The sequence below is a fragment of the Nothobranchius furzeri genome, chromosome 2 (genome assembly GCF_043380555.1).
Source record: "Nothobranchius furzeri strain GRZ-AD chromosome 2, NfurGRZ-RIMD1, whole genome shotgun sequence".
NCBI classification, from domain to species: Eukaryota; Metazoa; Chordata; class Actinopteri; order Cyprinodontiformes; family Nothobranchiidae; genus Nothobranchius; species Nothobranchius furzeri.
In genome coordinates, this window is record NC_091742.1 from 75946800 (window position 1) to 75969604 (window position 22805).

The window sequence follows — 22805 nt, forward strand, 5'->3', positions numbered from 1 at the left end:
TGTTTTTGGGAATTTATTGGTAGTCACCTTTTTCTGATGTTCAAAGAATGTATAAGTAGGCAAGAAATGACAACAACTATGAAACAAGGTCTTATAACTCTGCTCCCTAAGACAGACAAAGATCCATTAAAAATAGAAAATTGGAGACCTATCTCGCTTTTAAATATTGATTACAAAATTTTATCTTTGGTGTATGCGAAAAGACTAAAAAAGGATTTAGGTGAGATAAGTGAAAACCAGAACGGATCTCTTCCCAAACGTCACATTAGCTCTAATATTAGACTAGTGTTGGATCTAATCGATTATTCAAACTTTATAAACTCCAATGCTTTGATGATTTTCCTTGACTTTTTTAAGGCATTTGATTCGATTGAACACACCTTCATTTTACAAGTGTCATAGTTCTGCCTTCTCTCTGCTTCTGCTGCTATTTTCCCTTCATTGTTTGCAGGTGAGCGTGTTGGGAGCAGCAGCAGCAGCTGCAGCTAATTACCATCAGCCTGGCCAGAGGATTTAAGGAGCGGTGCTGCCACTCCTCAACACTGGTTGATACTCTTCTGTTGGGTACATCTAGCCACGTACTTATCTGTGCCTTGACTTTAAGACTCGTTTACCTGAACTAACCCAGCTCTGCATTCTTGTCTGTACCAGCCCTGGATTCCCTCCACCTGCCTGAGGTGTGATTTATCACAGCGTCGTTCAGCTTCCCTGGCCTCCTGCTCTCCACCGCTCACCTGCCTTCCTGGATCCAGCATCTCCTCCAGTGACCATCTCCTCCCTGCATCAACCTGACTTGCCTCTCCCTCCTGCCCCTCGTCCTGCTCAACTCAGTAAGCCCGTTCCCCTCATGATTATTTATCTCCTTGTTCTCAGTTTCTAATCACACTCACCGTTCTTCTTAGAGTGGGAGTTGCCTCGTTTCCTGTCCCATTTGGATCAGCGCCCTCAGTTTTCGCTTTGTTTTCTTTATAAAATAAAGATTTTATTATCATCTCTTACCTTATCCCTGAGTGATTCTTCACGTGGGTTAAGAAATTACCACCCATCATGACAGAATCAACCGGCCAAACTACCGATCCCATGACAGAATCACTTCCTCTGGCGTTAGTTTCCACATTAACCCAGCACAAAAGATCCATGCAGTCCATGCTCGAACAGTTAACTATCACCAATCAACGGTTACTACAACTCGACGCCGAAAACCACCAGCTGCGGGCTCAACTCAGTGCTACAGCCTCATCCAATCCCTCCGCTCCACCCGCTCCGTCACTTCCGGTTCCAACATCACCAGGTCATTTCCGGGTCGCAGATTCTCCTACACCAGACACCTTCTCAGGTGAGCCCGGCAAATGTCGGAGTTTTTTGTTATGTAAATTAGCGTTCGAACGATCTCCTGACACTTTTTCAAGCAATCCGGTAAAGATTTAGTTTATTGTAGGACTATTACGTGGGAAGGCATTGCTATGGGCCGAGGCTAGGAGTCGCCAGCCTGGATTTTTACTCGGTCCTCTCCCTGAGTTTCTGTCTGAATTCACACAAATTTTCGACACTCCTGACAACCCTGCGGAAATGGCTAAGCAGATCTGGAACTCACGTCAGGGGAGATTATCTGTACTAGACTTTGCCATTGAATTTAGAACTTTAGCATCCATTTCCACACTTGATGACGCGTCGCTCCGAGCCGCCTTTTCTCAGGCCCTATCAGAAGATCTTCAGGATCAGTTAGCCTTCTGCCCAGATTCTGAGAGTCTAATCTCCCTTGCCTCTCGCATCGAAAAACGCCTCAAGAACCGGCGTAGGAGTTCCCGAAAGCTGCCTCCCGTCACTGCCCCTGAGATGCACACCGCGACCCCTACACCACCACTGTCGCAGACAGAACCTATGCAGCTGGGCAGGGCTCAGCTAACTCCTGAGGAGAAACTGAGGCGGAGGACTGCTGGTCTCTGTCTCTATTGTGGTCAAGCAGTTCATATGATCTCACACTGCCCTGTTCGGCCAAAAGATCGCACCCACCAGTAGGTCCAGGGTTACTGGTGGGTGGCATTGCTAACCCAAGACCCCTGTGCTCCATGAACTGTGTGGTCTCCTTTAATCACAAAACCTTCTCTGCAGTTGCCTTGGTGGATTCTGGGTGCGAACGCAACATACTGGACCAGGTTGTGGTGCAACAACTGGAGATTCCCACAGTTCTTCTTTCTACGCCCCTCCGTGCGTCCTCCCTGGACGGTCGTTCCCTGACTACCATCACCCACCAGACTGGTTCCCATAAACCTACTGGTATCCGGTAACCACCATGAGGTAATCTCCTTCTTTGTGTTTCCATCCCCTCAGTCACCTGTTGTCCTGGGCCATGAGTGATTAACCACACATAATCCACAAATTGATTGGAGAACAGGGAGTATCTGTAACTGGAGCAGTTTTTGTTTGTCCCACTGTTTATCATCTGCCTCTATCCCTATACTCAACCCCAAGGCCAAGACCCCCGAGTCTCCTGACCTGTCCGGAGTACCTCCTGAATACCACTACCTCCGGCAGGTCTTCAGCAAGGACCACGCCTCGACGTTACCACCCCACAGACCCTTCGACATGCGCATCGATCTCATCCCAGATTCCAAACTACCCACCAGCAGGTTGTATAACTTGTCTAGACCAGAACATGAAGCCACGACTCAATACATTTCGGAATCCCTTGCTGCGGGCATAAGACCTTCCACTTCACCCCTGGGAGCGGGATTTTTTTTTTGTGTCCAAGAAGGATGGATCTCTACGTCCTTGCATTGACTACCGGGAATTAAACCACATAACAATCAAAAACAAGTACCCACTTCCCTTGCTCTCATCCACATTCGACCCAGTCAATGATGCCTCCATATTTACTAAACTCAACCTCCGAAATGCTTATCATCTAGTCCGAATCCGAGAGGGAGACAAATGGAAGACCGCCTTTAAGACCCCTCTCGGGTATTTTGAATATCTTGGTCATGCCTCTTGGTCTAACCAATGCTCCCGCGGTCTTTCAGTCCCTGATTAACTCAGTTCTCAGCGATTACCTCAACAAATTTGTCACTGTTTATCTGGATGACATTCTCATCTTTTCCAGATCTCCCACGGAACACCGCCATCATGTCCGAGCAGTCCTCCAACGCCTCTTAGAGAATCGTCTTTTTGTCAAGGCAGAGAAGTGTGAATTTCACTCCTCGTCCGTCAAGTTTCTCGGCTTTGTTCTGGAGAGCGGAAAGTTGAAGGCAGATCCGGACAAGATCAGAGCTGTGGAGGAATGGCCCTCACCCACGACCAGAAAACAGCTGCAACGGTTCTTGGGCTTTGCCAATTTCTACCGCAGATTCATTAAGGACTACAGTACCATAGCCACCCCTCTCACACAACTCACCTCCATTAACAAGTCTTTTTCCTGGACTCCTGATGCGGAAGAGGCCTTCCTGACATTGAAGAAGCATTTCACCCAGGCACCCATCCTCACCCAACCAGATTATCTCCTGCAATTCAGCCTGGAGGTGGATGCGTCTGACACCGGAGCAGGTGCTGTATTATCCCAGGTCTCCCCAGTCGATAAGACCCTGCATCCGTGTGCTTTCTTCTCTCGTCATCTGTCCCCAGCCGAGATGAACTATGACGTAGGAGACCGGGAACTGCTGGCCATAAAACTGGCGCTGGAGGAGTGGCGGCACTGGCTTGAGGGGGCGGAACATCCCATCCTGATTTTGACGGATCATAAGAATCTAGCGTACCTGAGGGAGTCCAAGAGGCTTAATCCCCGCCAGTCCCGCTGGTCTCTGTTCTTTTCCCGCTTTAACTAACTCATTTCTTACAGACCCGGAACCAAGAACACCAAACCTGACGCCCTATCCCGCCTATACGCCCCGGACAGGGAGGTTGAGTCCACCACTATCCTTCCTCCATCCTGTATCCTTGGGTCTATTACTTGGGACATCTCCACCAAGGTTCTAGAGGCCCAGCAGACAGACCCTGACCCAGGTACGGGCCCCCCTAACCGAACCTATGTTCCCTCCTCTGTTCGCAGTGCAGTAATTAAGTGGGCCCACACCTCCAGGTTTTCTATCCACCCTGGCGTGGGTAGAGCTCTTGCCCTCATCCGTCGGACGTTTTGGTGGCCGTCTTCTACAGGGACACTAAGGAATTCATAGGCGCATGCCAGGTTTGTGCCCGAAACAAGTCGAGCAACCAGTCACCTCATGGTCTCCTCTGCCCCCTGCCTATTCCATCACGCCCCTGGTCCCACATGGCATTGAACTTTGTTACCGGGTTACCCATCTCCAGGGGTTTTAATACCATACTCACCATTGTTGACCGGTTCTCCAAATCCTGTCATCTTGTCCCTCTTAAACACCTCCCAACCTCTGCAGAGACCGCCAACCTCCTCATCTCTCAGGTTTTCCGTCTACATGGGATCCCCTTGGAGATTCTCTCGGACCAGGGTCCTCAATTCCTGTCTCGAGTATGGAAGGAGTTTGCCGCCCATCTGGGGGCTCGACCTGCTCTGAGTTCTGGCTTCCACCCACAAACCAACGGCCAGTGCGAGCGGATGAACCAGGAGCTGGAGGCCATGCTGAAATGTGTCTGCTCCAATAACCCGTCTGGATGGAGCGACCAATTGGCATGGATTGAGTATGCACACAACTCTCACGTCTCCTCCACCACAGGTCAGTCCCCATTCGAGATCTCTCTGGGTTATCTGCCACCTCTGTTCCCCTCCGACTCCGATTCCCCGGCTTCAGTTCCCCAGTTCATCCGTCGCGTTCGGCGCACCTGGAACCAGGCCAGAGCCGCTCTCCAACGGACCGCCGACCGCAACCGCCGGCTGGCTGACCGGCGCCGCCGTCCGGCCCCCGCCTACGCTCCTGGCCAGCAGGTATGGTTGTCAACCCATGACATTAAACTTAAGGGTGCCAATAGGAAGCTCTACCCCCGGTTCATCGGTCCCTACACCATCACTGAAGTCCTCAGTCCTGTTTCTGTGCGCCTGTCCCTGCCCTCGTCCATGAGGGTCCACCCGGTCTTCCATGTCTCCTTGGTCAAGCCCTTTGTGTCCAGTCCTCTGTGCCCTCCTGCTGAGCCTCCTCCTCCTGTCCGGCTCTCTGACGGCAGTCTCGGCTACCGGGTCCGGCGCATCCTGGATGTTCGCCCCCGGGGTCGCGATCGTCAATACCTTGTGGATTGGGAGGGATACGGTCCGGAGCATCGTCAGTGGGTTCCTGCTTCGTGGATTGATGACATCTCTCTCATCAGGGATTTTGAGTCCTCCTCCTCCTCCTCGGCTGGGCCACCGGGTGGTGTCCCTTGAGGGGGGGTTATTGTCATGGTTCTGCCTTCTCTCTGCTTCTGCTGCTATTTTCCCTTCATTGTTTGCAGGTGAGCGTGTTGGGGAGCAGCAGCAGCAGCTGCAGCCAATTACCATCAGCCTGGCCAGAGGATTTAAGGAGCGGTGCTGCCACACCTCAGCGCCGGTTGATACTCTACTCTTGGGTAAATCTAGCCACGTACTTATCTGTGCCTTGACTTTAAGACTTGTTTACCTGAACTAACCCAGCTCTGCATTCTTGTCTGTACCAGCCCTGGATTCCCTCCACCTGCCTGAGGTGTGATTTTATCACAGCGTCGTTCAGCTTCCCTGGCCTCCTGCTCTCCACCGCTTACCTGCCTTCCTGGATCCAGCATCTCCTCCAGCGACCATCTCCTCCCTGCACCAACCTGACTTGCCTCTCCCTCCTGCCCCTCGTCCTGCTCAACTCAGTAAGCCCGTTCCCCTCATGATTATTCATCTCCTGGTTCTCAGTTTCTAATCACTCTCACCGTTCTTAGAGTCGGAGTTGCCTCGTTTCCTGTCCTGTTTGGATCAGCACCCTCAGTTTTCGCTTTGTTTTCTTTATAAAATAAAGATTTTATTATCATCTCTTACCTTATCCCTGAGTGATTCTTCATGTGGGTTAAGAAATTACCACCCATCATGACAACAAGCACTTCAAATTTTAGGGTTCGGAGAGTCGTTTATTAGTGTTATTGAAATGCTTTATAAAGATATAAACAACTCAATTAGTTTATATCCACAGATGTCTGGGAGGTTTCCAATATTAAGAGGTGTACGACAGGGCTGCCCAATTTCTTTGTTTCTGATTGCCGCTGAACTTTTGTTTTTAAATATTTCACACAATCCAAATATTCATGGCTTAGAAATTTTTAATAAAAAAGTTAAGATGTCCCAATTGGCAGATGACAGCCTTGTTTCTTAGAGATAAATCACAGATACCAAATGCTCTACATGCAATACAGGAATTTTCAGAAGCTTCAGGACTGAAGCTAAATGTTAAAAGTGAAATTTTATATGAAACCAAGACCAATATATGTTCAATATTCCCATCAAACAAACTGTTAAGATATTTAGGAATTCACATAATAAAAGACAAAATGATGAGACATTAAATCTGCAATCAAGGATTTAAAAAAACTCTTGATTCTTAATATGTGGCTGCAAAGGGATCTCTCTATTTTTGGCAGGGTGTTAACAAAAGCGGAAGGCATATCAAGGTTAGTATATCCCGCTCTCTCCCTTGTTAATGATGCAACTTGTAAAGAAATTAACAGTTTATTTGTAAACTTTGTCTGGAAGAACAGGTATCATCTAAAAAAAGACATACTCTATCTGGAAAGAGCAAGGGGGGCTTAGAACTCTTAAATTTTTTCCACTTAAACAACACCTTCAAAGTCAAATGGATTAAAAAATGTCTAGAAATGCCAGAATCTTTATGGAATTTTATTCCACACGACATATTTAAAATGGTAAGGGGTTTAAATTTTGTTACGTTGCAACTTTATTATTTCTAAATTACCAGTGAAACTTTCAATGTTTCACCAGCAGGCTTCACTTGCGTGGAAATTATGCCATACACATAATTTCTCCCCACACAAAGAAATATTATGGAATAATGGTAATATTATTACCATAAACAACAAAAGCTTACACAAAATGAATTGGGTTGAGAAAGGCATCATTTTTGCAGCAGATTTATTTGATAACGGAAGCCTTTATAGCTATGAACTTTTTGAAAACTAAGGATTTTCCAGTGAAATACAGAGAATTTGCCTCGGTCATGAGAGCCATTTCCCCAGCCATAGTTGTGTTAATGAGACCACACTCTGTTTATCAGAGATTTAGTTTGCAGATGTCTTCTCTAAAAGTTGGGGGTATTGATTTATTAGACAAGAAATGTTCAAATCAGCATATAAGGAAGGTTTTATGTTGTTCTGATACAGTGGCACCCAAAGGAAAGTTTTTCATGGAACACAGTTTGATATAAATTGGAAGAAAGCATGGATGGTTCACTTTCAATAAATTGGAAGAAAGCATGGATGGTTCACTTTCAATACTGTATTTCAAACAAGATAAGGGAACTTAATTTCAAAATTTTACACAATATTTATCCATGTAACAAAAAATTATCATTGTTCAAGGATCTGGATGAGAAATGTACCTTTTGTCATATGTTTCAGACTATCATACACTTATAATTGTCTCTCATCTGGATTTTGGAAAGATATGGAAAATTTTATTAAGATTAAATCCAAACACACTATCCAAATCAGATCTAAGGATGTTATTATCAAGTTTGAATGTAATGATAAAAGGCTAAGTTTTATAATTAATCTAATGCTTCTTTTAGGGAAATGTCATATACATAAAGCGAGGGTCTCCAAATTTCTCCCTAACTTTTGCGTTTTCTTAAATGACTACCATTCATATGTTAAAACCATAAAGTTAATTGTAAATAAGAAGGCAGAACTCACTTTAATGAGTCTTCGATGTTTATTTCTGATTGACCCTGTATAACAAAAACAATAAAAAAAAGTACCTTTTGGAAGGTTGTATTATCTGTTATGTGCCTCTTGTCGATTTAATGAGCTGATGTCTGTTCGTGTGTATATTTGATGTATGTTTGTTAGTGTGACTGTATTTGTGACAAAAACAAATAAAGTTTGTTAAAAAAATAAAAAAACATTACCAACTCCAAATGGCAGCAAGAATCAGCCTGCAATTCATTATCGTTGATGCTGTGGAGTTAACAAGCCTCTTACAAAGCTGTTTTTTTTTCTGTCCCTCACTGCTGTGACACACACACACACACACACACACACACACACACACATTCTGCCAGACCCAGCAAAGCAGGATGCAATATGAAAGTCAGTCTCCATAAGCAAGACTACTTGGGCTGCTTTTGTTTAATAATGGACACTGCGGACTTCTCTGCACTTTTGCCCCGCCTGTGTATGCTTGTGACATCACAGAACACCCGTCTCCTAAATCACGTGCGCATGAGCTCAATCCCATTCACATTCCGAAGGCAAGCTACAAATGGCTAATCTACAAAATGTGATGTTGTCAGCTAATTACTTTTCAGAAGGGTTTTTCTAACAAGAAATGTGGGTGAAATAAGTCTCCACCCATGCCTTGAGGACTTTAAGGCATCTATGATATGTTGCCAAACATATTTTAATGAATACAATCTCAAGTGTGAATTTTCAAATCAGAAGGTAAAGAAAATGCCTTAATGAATCTCATAGAAGATTAAATCACTTCTCACCTGTGTGAGTTCTCATGTGTGTAGTTAATTCACTACTGGTTCTAAAACATTTACCACAACTTTTACATGAATATGGCTTCTCACCTGTGTGAGTTCTCATGTGTGTAGTCAAGTGATCACTTTTAGTAAAACATTTACCACAAGTTTTACATGGATATGGCTTCTCACCTGTGTGAGTTCTCATGTGTGTAGTCAAGTGATCACTTTTAGTAAAACATTTACCACAAGTTTTACATGGATAAGGCTTCTGACCTGTGTGAGTTCTCATGTGTGTAGTTAATTCACCACTGGTTCTGAAACATTTACCACAAGTTTTACATGGATATGGCTTCTCACCTGTGTGAGTTCTCATGTGTGTAGTCAAGTGATCACTTTTAGTAAAACATTTACCACAAGTTTTACATGGATATGGCTTCTCACCTGTGTGAGCTCTCATGTGTGTAGTTAATTCACTACTGGTTCTAAAACATTTACCACAAGTTTTACATGGATATGGCTTCTCACCTGTGTGAGTTCTCATGTGTGTAGTCAAGTGATCACTTTTAGTAAAACATTTACCACACGTTTTACATGGATATGGCTTCTCACCTGTGTGAGTTCTCATGTGTGTAGTTAATTGACTACTGGTTCTAAAACATTTACCACAAGTTTTACATGGATAAGGCTTCTGACCTGTGTGAGTTCTCATGTGAATATTTAAATCAGATTTGTGACTGAAAGATTTTCCACATAGCTTACAATAAAATGGTCTCTCACCACTGTGAGCCCCTTTGTGCTTTTTTTGTCTTTCACCACCTACACTGTCTCTGTGATCTTTGCTTCGCTGACGCCTTTTATTCAGTTTCAGTTCTTCATTGCCGTTTGATTCTGAGTTTTCTTTTCTGCATCCACCCTGATCTTGGCTCTCAGGATCTGTAGAACTCTGACACAATGGCTGGTTCCTGTTTGGTTCTGGTTCATGACAGTCTGTTTCTTCAGACAGAGAAGTATCCGTGGTAAGATTTTCCTGGTTCAGGATTGGCTGTCCTTCATGTTGGCAAAGTTTTAGCTGTTCTGGTTCTTCCTGGTCTGAACAGGAGATCGACTCCTGGTTAAAGAGCTGCTGGGCAGTCAAATCCTTCTCCTTTTCCCAGACATGATGCTGTGGAAGATCTAGACAGGATAAGAGAAAAAACAAAATGTTGATTAATTTGACAATAAAAAAATTTTTTTTAATCATCTAATGCATCTAAATATTTTTGGGGAAATTAACGAGCTCTCAGATTAATTTTTATTTTGTGCAAGTAAAAACTAAACACTCAAAACATTTGTTTGTGGTGACAGACAACCTCGCTTCAAAGGAAAAACAAACAGCAGCTTAATAATAGTCTTAGTTCTTTACTGAAGTTTACAATGAGCGGAGTGGGAGCTGGCCATCTGTTTGGGGTCTGGGGTGATGAGTTGCTTTGCTCCGAGTTGGGTGGGGTGCCTGCTCATCATCACCTCAGCAGAACGGGGCTGATTCTGGCATGGGATGGTTGTACCGTCTGTGCAGCAGTTCCAGGACCAGAGTGAATAGGGTGTGTATAGGGAGCGTGAGTGGGTGTCTAGCTTCATTTTTGTAAGTCTCCGGTTATTTGTGTATGTGTGAGCATGAGAGACGGAGTGTGTGACTGTGTTTGTGTATGACTGTTAGAGAAAAAGAGAGGTTAAGTTGTCTGGTTGCCATGGGTGAGTAGATGGTATGTTTTTCTTATTTCTGTAAACAGCACTCTAAATGCTTCTTTGTTATCTCAGAATTTGGTATCTCAGAAAAGGATGCTCCAAAAATTCTCAACTCTTAAGGTGCTCGCTCGGGCCATGAGTCGGGGGTGAGACAAATGTTTGTGCAACTTTGTAACTATGCCCTTGTGTGAATAAAAATATGCTCTGAAGCTGAAAGATTTGGAGTCAGCTTGGAAACTCACACATGCAACTGCGTGTTCAGTCTGGCTCCTCTTTCTGCAGAAAGTGTAATCTGAAATACTCAACCGAATTTCCAGTCTGAGTTCTTTGGTCGATGTTAGTAAGCAAATTTACCTAAACAATGACTATGTATGTAAGGTGGGGTTTTGGACTCCTCCCTTCTCCTGGGTATTCTTGTGCTGCTACACATCTTCGCCTGCACTCCCCCTGCCACATTTGCTGCCGAGTGTGGAGCCTCGGTCTGCCTGCGTGTTCGTGGCTCCCAGTGTCAGGGGCCTTAAGATTTTTGGCATCTGTCTTTGCTCCCAGTGGCTGCCTGGGCTAAGATGGGTCACCGGCGGGGTTGGTTTGCACCTAGGTCCCGGGGCGCTTGGTCCCAGGCTCAGTCGACTTAAGAGGTGGGGGGCTCTGGGCGGGCCTGGGGGCTTGCCGTTGTTATCTCCTGGGACTCTGTAGGCTGCTGCTTGTGACCCCCGGGGCAGTCCTCTGCATCCCTTGAGGAGGGTTGGGGTTCTCTGGTGACCGTCTCCCTGGGGTCCCTGCACTCTGGGGCAGCTCCTGGATCTCTGGGGCTTGGAGCTCCCTCCATCTTCCGCACATCTTTGGGGGCAGAACTGTGGCCCCTCACACTCACTATTGGACACTCTTATACAGAAATCTTACACATACAAGTGCGTGTACGCAAACAGGTGCTCACATGTTCCAAGCCATCTTCCAAGATGGCGGCGCACACGGCTGCAGCGGCTTACGGCTCTCCGGCTCAGTACTCCCTTTTTTTGTTTAGCTTGCTTAGTTTGTATGTCTTTCTTATTTTTTTCTGCACCATCGGCTCTACTTTCAAAGTTTTCTACATCCGCCAGAGCTTCATAGACATTGGTGATAAGCATCAAACATCTGTTTTACTGGACTTCCTTCGCACGCACAACATCCCAGATCATATGGCGAGACCACCGGGCTCCCCGTGGATTGTTATCGGGACTAAGCGGAGGCGCAGACGGAGGGAAAGGAAGCAAAAGAGCAGAGGGGGAGGGCTCTGTATTTAAGTGCATGAACGCTGGTGTAAGAACGGGACAATTATAAACAGTCACTGCTCCCCGAACCTCGAGTACATGTCGGTGAGATGCCGGCCTTTTTTTCTACCGAGAGAGCTAAGAGTAGTGATCATCATGGCTGTGTACATCCCACCCGATGCCAACCTAAACACGGCGCTCTCTATCCTGCTGAACACCATTAATGAACAGCAGCGGGCCCACCCAGATGGGGTTCACATTATTGCAGGTGATTTTAACAAGGCCAACATAAAGACTGTACTCCCAAAGTTCTATCAGCATGTCAAATGTCCCACCAGAGGAGAAAACACTCTAGATCATGTTTACTCCAACATCAAACATGCATATAGAGCCATACCCCTCCCCCACCTCGGTCAGTCCGACCATCTCTCTCTCCTGCTCTCCCCAGCCTACACCCCCCTCAGGCACAGTGCCAGGCCCACCACAAGGACTGTTACAACCTGGCCAGAAAATGCTCTCAACAAATTACAAGACTGCTTCACAGAGACAGACTGGGACATATTTGAACACCAGGACCTAGAAACTTTCACAGGATTAGTACTGGACTACATCAAGTTCTGTACTGCAAATGTGACAGTGGACAAAAGCATTTGGGTTTTTCCAAATCAAAAACCCTGGATGACCAGCGAGGTCCGCTCACTCCTCAAAGCCCGTGATGCCGCCTTCAGGTCAGGTGACAGAGCTCTGTACAGGGCTGCTCGAGCTAACCTGAAAAGGGGGATAAAAAAAGCCAAGTCAGACCACAAAAGGAATATCGAGTCCCACCTGTCCAGCAACAACACACGAGAGGTATGGCAGGGAATGCGAGACATCATCAACCACAGAAGCAGCACTGCAAAAACTGAAAACCTGAGTGTGCAGCTGGCAGAGGAAATAAACAGCTTCTTTGCCCGCTTTGAAACACCACAGCAGCAACACTCATCTGCTTCAGCCCTGCTACCATCCTCATCCTCACCTGGTTCTTACACCGCTCCACTCACTGTAACGGAGCACGATGTTAGACGTGTGCTCCTAGCAGTGAACCCCAGGAAGGCGGCCGGTCCAGACGGAGTGCCTGGCAAAGTACTAAGAGCATGCGCACACTAGCTCAGCCTCATCTTCACCAGACTCTTCAACCTTTCACTGGATCAGGCAACCATCCCGTCCTGTCTAAAATCAGCCACAATCATCCCAGTACCGAAGAAGTCTCCCATCTCCAGCTTAAATGATTACCGCCCTGTGGCCCTCACACCAGTAATCATGAAATGCTTTGAGAGACTACTCCTTCAGCACATAAAGGATCACCTCCCCCCAGAATTCGACCCCCACCAGTTTGCATACCGTGCAAATAGATCGACAGAAGACGCCATTGCCACAGCCCTCCATGCTGTGCTGAGTCACCTAGAGCAGCGGCAGAGCTACGTCCGAATGCTCTTTGTGGACTACAGCTCAGCCTTTAATACAATCATCCCGGACATCCTCATCAGCAAACTGGTCACTCTTGGCCTCCCTCCTCTCACATGTGCCCGGATAAAGGATTTCCTCACAAACCGGCCCCAGACTGTGAGCCTCGGCCCTCATCTCTCCTCCACTCGCACACTGAGCACCGGCTCCCCAAAGGGCTGTGTGCTGAGCCCCCTCCTGTATTCTGTGTACACCCACGACTGCAGTCCGACCCACAATAACACTCTCATCATCAAGTTTGCTGATGACACCACGGTAGTCGGACTCATTTCCAAGGGAGACGAGGCAGAGTACAGAGAAGAAGTCCTGAAGTTGGCAGCATGGTGTTCAGAAAACAACCTGTCCCAGAACACCAAGAAAACAAAAGAGCTTATTGTCGACTTCAGGAGACACAGCACCGACTTGGCCCCCCTCTACATCAACGGGGAGTGTGTGGAGAGAGTCCACACCTTCCGGTTCCTTGGTGTCCTCATCTCTGCTGACATCTCCTGGGCGAAAAACATCTCAGCGGTCATCAAGAAGGCCCAACAGCGGCTGCACTTCCGGAGAGTCCTCAGGAAGTACAAACTGAACTCCAACCTGCTGCTGACCTTCTAAAGCTCGTCCATTGAGAGCCTGCTAACCTACTGTATCACAGTATGGTACGGCAGCTGCACCAAGGCGGATAGAGTGAGGCTTCAGAGTGTGGTAAAGACAGCACAGAAGATCATCGGTTGTCCTCTCCCCTCCATGATGGACATTCATTCCTCCCGCTGTCTCAGTAGGGCAGCAAACATCATCAAGGACAGCTCCCACCCTGGCGTCAACATGTTCAGACTGCTTTCCTCAGGGAAGCGCTACAGGTGCATTAATACAAAAACCCACAGACTCAAAAAAAGTTTCTTGTCCAAAGCAATAACCACCCTGAACTCACACATGCACCGATAACACAGCCCCCCCCACTTCCCACTTCCTCCATTGACCACCACTATCTATTTATACCACATTTATGTGCAATAATTGTATATCCACAACATTGTCCATACGTACATAGCGCTGCAGAACTGTCAACCCCCCCCCCCCCCCAAGTATTTTTTTACACCGAGTAGGAGATGCTCTGTATCTCACTTTACACCTGTATAGTGACAATAAAGGCATTCTATTCTATTCTATGTTGCTCTCATTAAGTATGGACTCAAGTATTCTCAACACGCGTCTTTAAATTTAAATTTTAAATGGAAATTCACTGAGATTTATTATTGTGCGACTGTTCAGCAAAACAATGTTTTTATATTTCCTCATGAGGTTGACGCAATGATATTTTACTCTTGTATGTTGTGTGCCCCTTTTTTTGTTTGTCTTCCTCTTTCTGCAGGTCTAGAAGCAGATTTTTGTCCATCATTGACTGTTTTTGTTAACCCATCCCTCTCCCTTTTCTCTCTTCCTTTCTTTTGCACCTCTGTCTCCATGTCCGGTCGGAATTAAAAAGCATCTAAAACACTGACAATAAAGTTTTTGTATCAGGCGTGACATTACAGCAGAATCTTTAACGCTCCACCTGAGAGTAAATGTGTAAGGCTTGTCTCCAGCATTCACACATCAATTCTGTTTCCTTCACAGCCAGACAGGACAAGAGGGGGTAAAAAAAGAACTTGTGAGCCGAAGAAGGGACTTCACAGTTCACATGAACAACAATGGAGTTCAATAGCACTTCCACTTATGCATAAAGTTGTCTCCCACCAAAAAATTGAGGATGTAAACGTATTTACCAGTGATATAGTATTGTCTAATGAAAGCAGAGCATAAGCGATATAAATTAAAACGGCAAAATAACGTCTTTTTAATCATTCAAAGAGAATGACCCCTCCATTATTCCTCAAATTGGTACGGTCCACAAGCTGCTCCAGCTGTTGCTGCTCTGAGGCTCTGGAGCTGGGAGCAAGCAGGAGGAGAGGAATAGCCAGTAAATTAATCACCACCAAGCCCCCACAATGCGGGCCAAAAATCGAGGCAAACGCGTTCCACCCTCATCCGCTGGGGGCTGGTGTGAGAAGCGAGCAAATCCTCATTGACTCCCATGATAAAAATACCAATTTCACAGCAGAAATAAACATGTTTACAGCCTAGTACCAAAACATGTTTTTGGTTTAAATTATCTAGTTTACACTCATGACAACTCTGAGGGGGGTGAATTTTTTTCTCACTCTTCTGTTTAGGTGTATTAAAAGCCTTAAATTCTGTATAATTAATGAGCATCAGACCCATGTGACCGCAGAGCTAGCTCCGGGGAAAGGCCTCAGCCTGAGCCTTGGCCTCGCCTGAAAACTGTTGTGTCATTTTCAGTCTCTCAACGTAGACCATTAGTTGTGCCGTTTGTGCGTTCTTTTTTTGGATATTATTTGTGCAATTGTTGGACAAAATGACTTGCTGTGGTATTAATTGCACTAATAGAGCATCCAAGAAGTCTCCACTTTACTTTTATCGGTAAGTAAAATTATATTTATGTATTTTAGGTCACTGCCGAGCTGAGCTTAGATTTTAACATGTACTGTTTAACCATGAAATTTAAACTTAATAGGGTAAAACCCAGTGCATTTAACATAATGCTGCACTTTAGAAAATGGGTTGAAATGTTGGTGGAGCTGGGTTCCGACTATCGGCTTGTGGAGCTCTCGGGAGACCTCCGTTTTCCACCCGGTTCTCCCCACAGCTCAGCGCATCTGTCTGATCGCAGCTCCTGTCTGCTGCGCAGGCTGCTGGCTTGAGGAGCTTTGGGATGGAAACCTTTCCACCCGGTTCTCCCCAGCGGCAGCTCTGCGCATCTCAGATCACAGCGGCGCTTGTCTGCTGTGCGGCTGCCGGCTTGTGGAGCTCTCGGGAGACCTCTGTGTTCCACGTGGTTTTACCCAGCGGTAAGCCCGGCGTATCTCTGACTCAGAAGCTCTGGTGTTGTGCACAGTTAACTCCGGTTGTAGCTAGGTTGCTACCTCCGTTAGCTTAGCTCCCACCTCCGCATTAGCTTTGGGTTAGCTTCAGGTTAGCTTGTAGCTAGTTCGACCGGGTGTCGTCAGTTGATCCCAGCCTTACAGCCCCACCCTCAGCTCCACCTCTCTTCCCTTTTGTGGAATTGTCTGGGCTTGACGGAACCTTTGACACCGTCAAAATGGCGGTGGTGGCCACCTTCCATTTCTCCTCAAAAACTTGTTATTGGAGTCTATGGAAATCCATTGTCCATATATGTATATGTCGATGATCACCACACCACTTATTGAAAAGGTATTTAAAAATATATTGTTCTCTGCTAAATTTAGTAAATTTTCCATTCAAAAGTCCCTGTTAAGGAGCTGCAGTTCGTCACCCAATATGAAGTCTCACATTTTGTTAAAACTTCTCCAAGTTGGCGCACTAAGTAAATGCCGGGGGAAAAAATATCGAAGCTTTTGTGAAATTTTGTTTAAGTAAAAGGAAACAGAGTAAAGTTGTGTCACAAAATGTGCAATTACCAGCAAATTAATAAAGCAACACTAGCAACTTGTTGTGGCACCAACATGTAAGCCAAAACATGAACCGTCTGTGCCTACTCCATTGACAATTATAGCCAAATTTCTATTTTACATAACAGCATTATTCATCCTAGTCTAAATATTTTTACTAGTCATCATTGAAACTAAAGGTATCAAAAACTATTTTATTACTAATATAAATTATTTTTAAGGACATGTTAACACTTGCATAACGTTGGTTACGTATTGTAACCCCAGATTCTATGAGTACAGCGTAGCCCTTTAAGCCATCACCTATTTGATTACTCCTCATCCCTTATCCAATCATTGAAGAGCCTTTGTGGACACATGCCTTCAGAGGTCCTGGCCCTATAAAAGTGTACAGCGAACATAGCTCGTCTCCTGAGGGATGGAGTGATTGAGGTACTTTGGTAATGCCTTTTAAATGTGTCAAATTCTGATTTACCTAATTTATCAACAAGATTGATAAAAACAGGAATTACTTCCTGATCTAGTTAGTCTTCGCCATGCACTCGATAAGGCCAATCGGGTGAACAAGCAATTTGAGACCATCCTATCTTTTGACCTCAAGGTCAAAGCCTCTCTGAAACGCTTGCAAGTGATTTTAGACACAATGGCTCTTTTAAGAGCCACCAAACAGTCTTACACACAAAACAGACTCTCCAGCTGTCACCTGAAGATAACCCAGACTAGACGGGTCATACTCTGAGCTGGCTACTAGCTCCAGCACCAGAGATCCACGCTATCAACAGCTATCGACCTCCTCACCCCCTGGATCGCTTGGGGATCTTCACATAAGGGTGTGTAGACCCAGCACAAATTGTGTCGGATGGTTTTATAAACAAATCTCTAGCTCATAAAACCATACAGCCAAATTGATTTTACAACCCAGACTTCACAAGCTCTCTCAGAGACTTAAGAAAAAAGGATTAGCTAAAACATCTAGCTCACATTCCATCATTCCATTCATCATCAGTTATCTGTAAAACCATTATTTCATTCATACTTTGTCATGTCCAATCATTTAGTTTAGGAAAATTAATATATTTTTTATAAAAACTATATTCTCGACTGTCTGAATTAATGTGAAGTGTGTATGTTCCCTAAATAACTCAAAGAACCTAAATGAATATTCAATAAAATATTCAAAGACCAATTAGATTGATATTTCATATTTATATTTATTATTTATTTAACATGTTTTTCAGGAGGATAAACTGCTTGAGATGTAACATCTCGTTTTCGAGCAGGTCCTCCTGCAACACAACCAATAACAAATAAGGTGGCAGAGTTAGAAAGTTATAACAGACTTTTAAAAAAAAAAGGAAAGTAAATAAATAATAGTAAAATTAACACACACATATATATATATATATATATATATATATATATATATATATATATATATATATATACACACACACATATATATATATATATATACACACACGCAAATATAAACACATAATCATGGATACATAGATACCCACACGTGTACATACGTACATACATACCTATATACAAAATTAAATTAAATAAAACTGCTGTGAGGCACTCAAAGAGAAATAAGGGCAAGAAACTACATCATAAATAAACCTTAAGTCAAGTAATATCCCAATTGAATACAAAGTTTGGCAACGAAATACAGCATGTTAGCCAGTGAATGCACAAAATCATTATAATAAAGATTAAACAAAGCAACTACAGCTTGGCTTTACATAAGCATAAACAGTGCGGGAAAATTGACGAATTGTTGAGATGGATCTTATTTCAGTGGGTAATTTATTCCAGTCCAGAGGAGCTTTAACACAAAAGGCGAGTCTACCCACCTCCTTTTTAAAACGAACAACAAATGATGGAAGAGTAGTTAAACGGGTGGAATACAAGGAATCAATGGAAACCAAAAGAGTTTTTAGATAAAGTGGAAAATCAAAATGTTTATGTTTATGTATTTAGCAGACGCTTTTGTCCTAAGCGACTTACAAGTGATAATCGACATTTTGCCCTTGAGGCTAACAACAACAGTAACAACAACACATTGACATCAGTCATGGAGAGGAGTGGACAGTAGAGAGGGGGGACGGGTGCAGGCAAGGTGCTAGTTAAGAAGATGCTCTCTGAAGAGCAGGGTCTTCAGGAGTTTCTTGAAAATAGAAAAGGAAGCCGCAGTTCTGGTAGTGTTAGGAAGGTCATTCCACATTTGTGGAATGATGCATCAGAAAAGTCTGGATTGTCCTGAGCGTGGTGTAGGCACTTCTAGCAGACAATCCTGTGATGACCGGAGCGGCCGGGCCGAGACGTAAGCCTTTGCAAGAGGATTCAGGTAGATGGGAGCCGTACCGTCTCGGACTTTGTATGCTAGTGTTGGCAAAAAATGAATGCACTTAAAACAGCCCTCAGCAGCAATGATTTCATGGGATTTTTTTTACAAGTAAAATTATTTCTATTAGAAACAAAATCTTTAGCATCCTCCCTAATGCGATTTCTTCTTCCTCGGTAAGTGAGGCAGCATCAGAGGTGACTGTAGAACCTCATCTGTGCTTGAACCGTTTTGATCCAGTTGAGCTTTCAGATTTATCAAAAATATTAGCTTAATCTAAACCAACTTGCATTTTTGATCCAATCCCAACCAAATGATTTAAAGAAGCATTTCCTTTGGTTACTGCCCCCATTCTAGATATAATCAATTTATCCTTAGTAAATGGATATGTACCACGGGATTTTAAGGTTGCTGTAATCAAACCTTCACTTAAGAAGCCTTCTCTGGATCCAGATGACCCAATGAATTATAGACCAATATCTAACCTTCCATTTTTATCCAAAGTCCTGGAGAAAATAGTGGCCATCCAAGTATGTGAGCATTTAAACAATAATGCTCTGTTTGAGGAATTTCAGTCTGGTTTTGAAGTTAAAAGTTGAAGTCCCATTAATTGTCACACACACACAGGTGTGTGTGCGAAATTTGTTCTCCGCATTTGACCCATCCCCTGGGGTAGCGGTGAGCTGCAGACACAGCCGCGCTCGGGACCTACATGGTGGTTTAAACCCCCAATCCAACCCCTTAATGCTGAGTGTCAAGCAGGGAGGCATTGGGTCCCATTTTTTCAAAGTCTTTGGTATGACCCGACCAGGAATCGAACCCCTGATCTCCCAGTCTCAGGACGGACACTCTACCACTAGGCCACATCACAGCACTGAAACTGTGTTAGTGAGAGTTACAAATGATATTCTCATGGCCTCAGATAATAATCTTGTGTCTGTTCTAGTCTTGTTAGATCTCAGTGCTGCCTTTGACACAGTTGATCACAATGTTCTTTTAGAAAGACTTGAACATGTTGTAGGGATCAAAGGAACAGCGCTAGGCTGGTTTAAATCCTACCTGTCTGACAGATTTCATTTTGTAAATGTACATGACAAATCATCTTCATACTCCAGGGTTACTTGTGGAGTACCACAGGGTTCAGTGCTTGGACCAGTTCTTTTTACAATGTATATGCTCCCAATTGGTAAAATCATTAGACAGCATGGGATAAACTTCCACTGTTATGCTGACGATACTCAGTTATATTTATCCATTAACCCTAGGGCTGGGCGATATATCGATATTCTTTAAATATCGGTATAATTCTTTAGAGATCGGTATAATTTTTAAACAAGATTTAAGATGACTTTATATCTTTATATTGATATAACTGGCCAAACTGCTATGCTAGCAATTAGCCGCTATGCTAGCGACATGTTGCTCCATCTCTAAGCGGCTATTACGTGTATTCTCACAAGTTTGCTCAGTCTGAGAGCCTCTGGGTAAATGTGCTGCTCTAAACTTTGCATTTGGCCTCCTGGTTTTTAATTATTTGGGGACATTCAATGCCAACGGAGTTCTGTTTTCCATCCTGCTTGTGCGGAGAGACAAGCCAAACCCCTCCCTCCCCTGTGTAATGAGGAAACAGCTACGGAAAGCCGGAGTGGCCAAATGACCTGAAACATATTGTAAGGGCTTGAATAGTAAACTATAGGGTTACCGTTTTATTTTGAAGGCGAACTCAACGGGTGAGAAATGTTGTTCCGGTTCCGTTTTTTTCCGCTCTGGTTTGCTATGCTAGTAAATACTCCGTTACGAGTGATTCTGATGAAAAAGTTGAGTTTGTAAGGTGTGGGTTATGGCGACAGTAGCCCGAAAAATCACACTCATAAAAGAGCAACCAGAGACTCTTAATCATTACAGTATAATCGCTGATATGAGTCAACACTGCTAACTAATAACTAACAACTAGTTAATAACTAGTTTTTCTAATAACTAATAACTCCACGGTGTATGACCCATGTGATCGTCAGTAGATGCAATTACATCATCGTACATTTAGCTTAACATGATGGATTTTTTTTCTCTGGACAAGACTTATACAATATGGGCCACCTCTAGATGAAATTTAAATAATTTTACATTAATTATAAATATATAATTAAAAAGTGCCTGTGGGACATTTGATACACCTCTGACTCTCAACTGTGTGTGTGTGTGTGTGTGTGTGTGTGTGTGTGTGTGTGTGTGTGTGTGTGTGTGTGTGTGTGTGTGTGTTAGCAGACAACTGTACCTGTTACTAAAGCTCAGACTGGTAGAGAATAGGCACTACGGTTAAAGTTTGACAAGAATCAATACATTTTTATGCATTTAACCTACTGATTTATGTATATAATTTCTCAAGAGCTTTAAGTGAGTTAACTTGTCAACAGTTTACAAGAGGAAAAATATCGAGATATATATCGTATATCGGAATTCAGCTTAAAGATATCGAGATATAAGTTTTGGTCCATATCGCCCAGTCCTAATTAACCCTGATGAACCTAATCGGTTGGGTAGATTACAGGCTTGTCTTGAGGACATAAAAAATTGGATGACTCTAAACTTTTTGCTTTTAAATCAAGACAAGAGGGAAGTTCTCGTCTTTGGACCAGAAATCCAGAAAAGGAAATTGCTTAGTCAATCACCTGACCTGAATGGCATTACATTAATCTCCGAGAACAAAGTAAGGAACCTTGGTGTTATCTTTGACCAGGACATGTCATTCAAATCCCAGGTTAAACAGGTTTGTAGGATTTCCTTTTTCCACCTTCGGAATATTGCTAAGATTCGAAGCATCCTTTCCAGGAGTGATGCTGAAAAACTAGTTCATGCATTTACTACATCAAGACTGGATTACTGTAATTCATTACTCTCAGGAAGTCCACAGAATGTAGTTAAAAGTCTTCTGCTTGTCCAAAATGGTGCAGCTAGAGTTCTGATGAGAATTAAAAAGAGAGATCATATCTCTCCTGTCTTAGCTTCCCTACATTGGCTACCTGTTAAATTCAGAATTGATTTTAAGATCCTTCTTCTCACATATAAAGCTCTTAATAGGGCTGCAACAAACGATTATTTGGATAATCGATTAATCGGATGGGGTCTCGACACGATTAATCGATTAATCGGATTACATTGGGAAATTTTTAAAAACTGCTAGGGAAACGTTATTTCTCTCCTTCCTTCACTTTATTTAACACAACATTATTAGAAAACAGTTCAATAGCAGAAAAACAACATGCCATCACCTAAATTGTCTTATAAGGTGTATAGACAGAGACCCTAAGCTACATCTATCTGTGACCTAAAATGCTTGGTCCAAGTTAAACAGCTTAAGGGCAATTCTCATCTGTTTTGTTTGATCTCATCTGTTAACATTTATTTTAAATGTAATTAAACATAGGCTGTGAATTAATCAAAATTGATCACCATTTCCAAAAATGACTGAAAAAATACCAAATAAAACAAAAGTAAATGAATGCTATCCTCCTTGCGATGATGCCCTGGGCAACTGCCATAAAGTCACATCAAGAAATGCTGCTGATAATTCCAATGATCCCAAATAGACTCACATTAGGCCACATGAAAGCAACTGAACCCAAAAATATATTAACCAGTATATAACTGCACTCTCACACAACACGCCTGCAGCAACAGTTAGGACTCCTCCCTCCCTTTTAAAAGCGTTTTTGCTTCCGAGGACATTGTGGTTGTAAAACCACATGCTAGTCTGGCCCCGGTGTGATCAACCAGTTTCTGCGGGAATGTGACGGCGGAACCAGGGCCAGATTAACACTTTGTTGTACCCTGGGCAACAATATTCAAGGGCTCCATCATCACGACCCGAGGATCACCATAATATGGTCACATACAGAATATTTTACTG

At 43.8% G+C, this 22805-nt stretch overlaps 1 protein-coding gene and 2 long non-coding RNA genes across 3 annotated transcripts in view; 2 read left to right on the forward strand and 1 right to left on the reverse strand.

Moving 5' to 3' along the window:
• The first annotated feature begins 739 nt into the window (after window positions 1-739).
• Window positions 740-1003, forward strand: LOC129156067 (uncharacterized). The gene is made up of 2 exons (XR_008560267.2): window positions 740-830; window positions 903-1003. It is a non-coding gene; the product is annotated as an uncharacterized lncRNA (long non-coding RNA).
• Window positions 1004-5417: 4414 nt separating this feature from the next.
• On the forward strand, window positions 5418-5922 carry LOC139066097 (uncharacterized). The gene is made up of 3 exons (XR_011519066.1): window positions 5418-5505; window positions 5593-5772; window positions 5842-5922. It is a non-coding gene; the product is annotated as an uncharacterized lncRNA (long non-coding RNA).
• A 1103-nt stretch (window positions 5923-7025) lies between these two features.
• Window positions 7026-22805, reverse strand: part of LOC129156057 (zinc finger protein 121-like) — a 29882-nt gene continuing 14102 nt past the window's right edge. The window contains exon 2 of the mRNA XM_070547965.1: window positions 7026-9770. Within this exon, the coding sequence (XP_070404066.1) occupies window positions 8608-9770 (1163 nt within the window). The 3' untranslated portion in view covers window positions 7026-8607. The remainder of the gene's footprint in view (window positions 9771-22805) is intronic.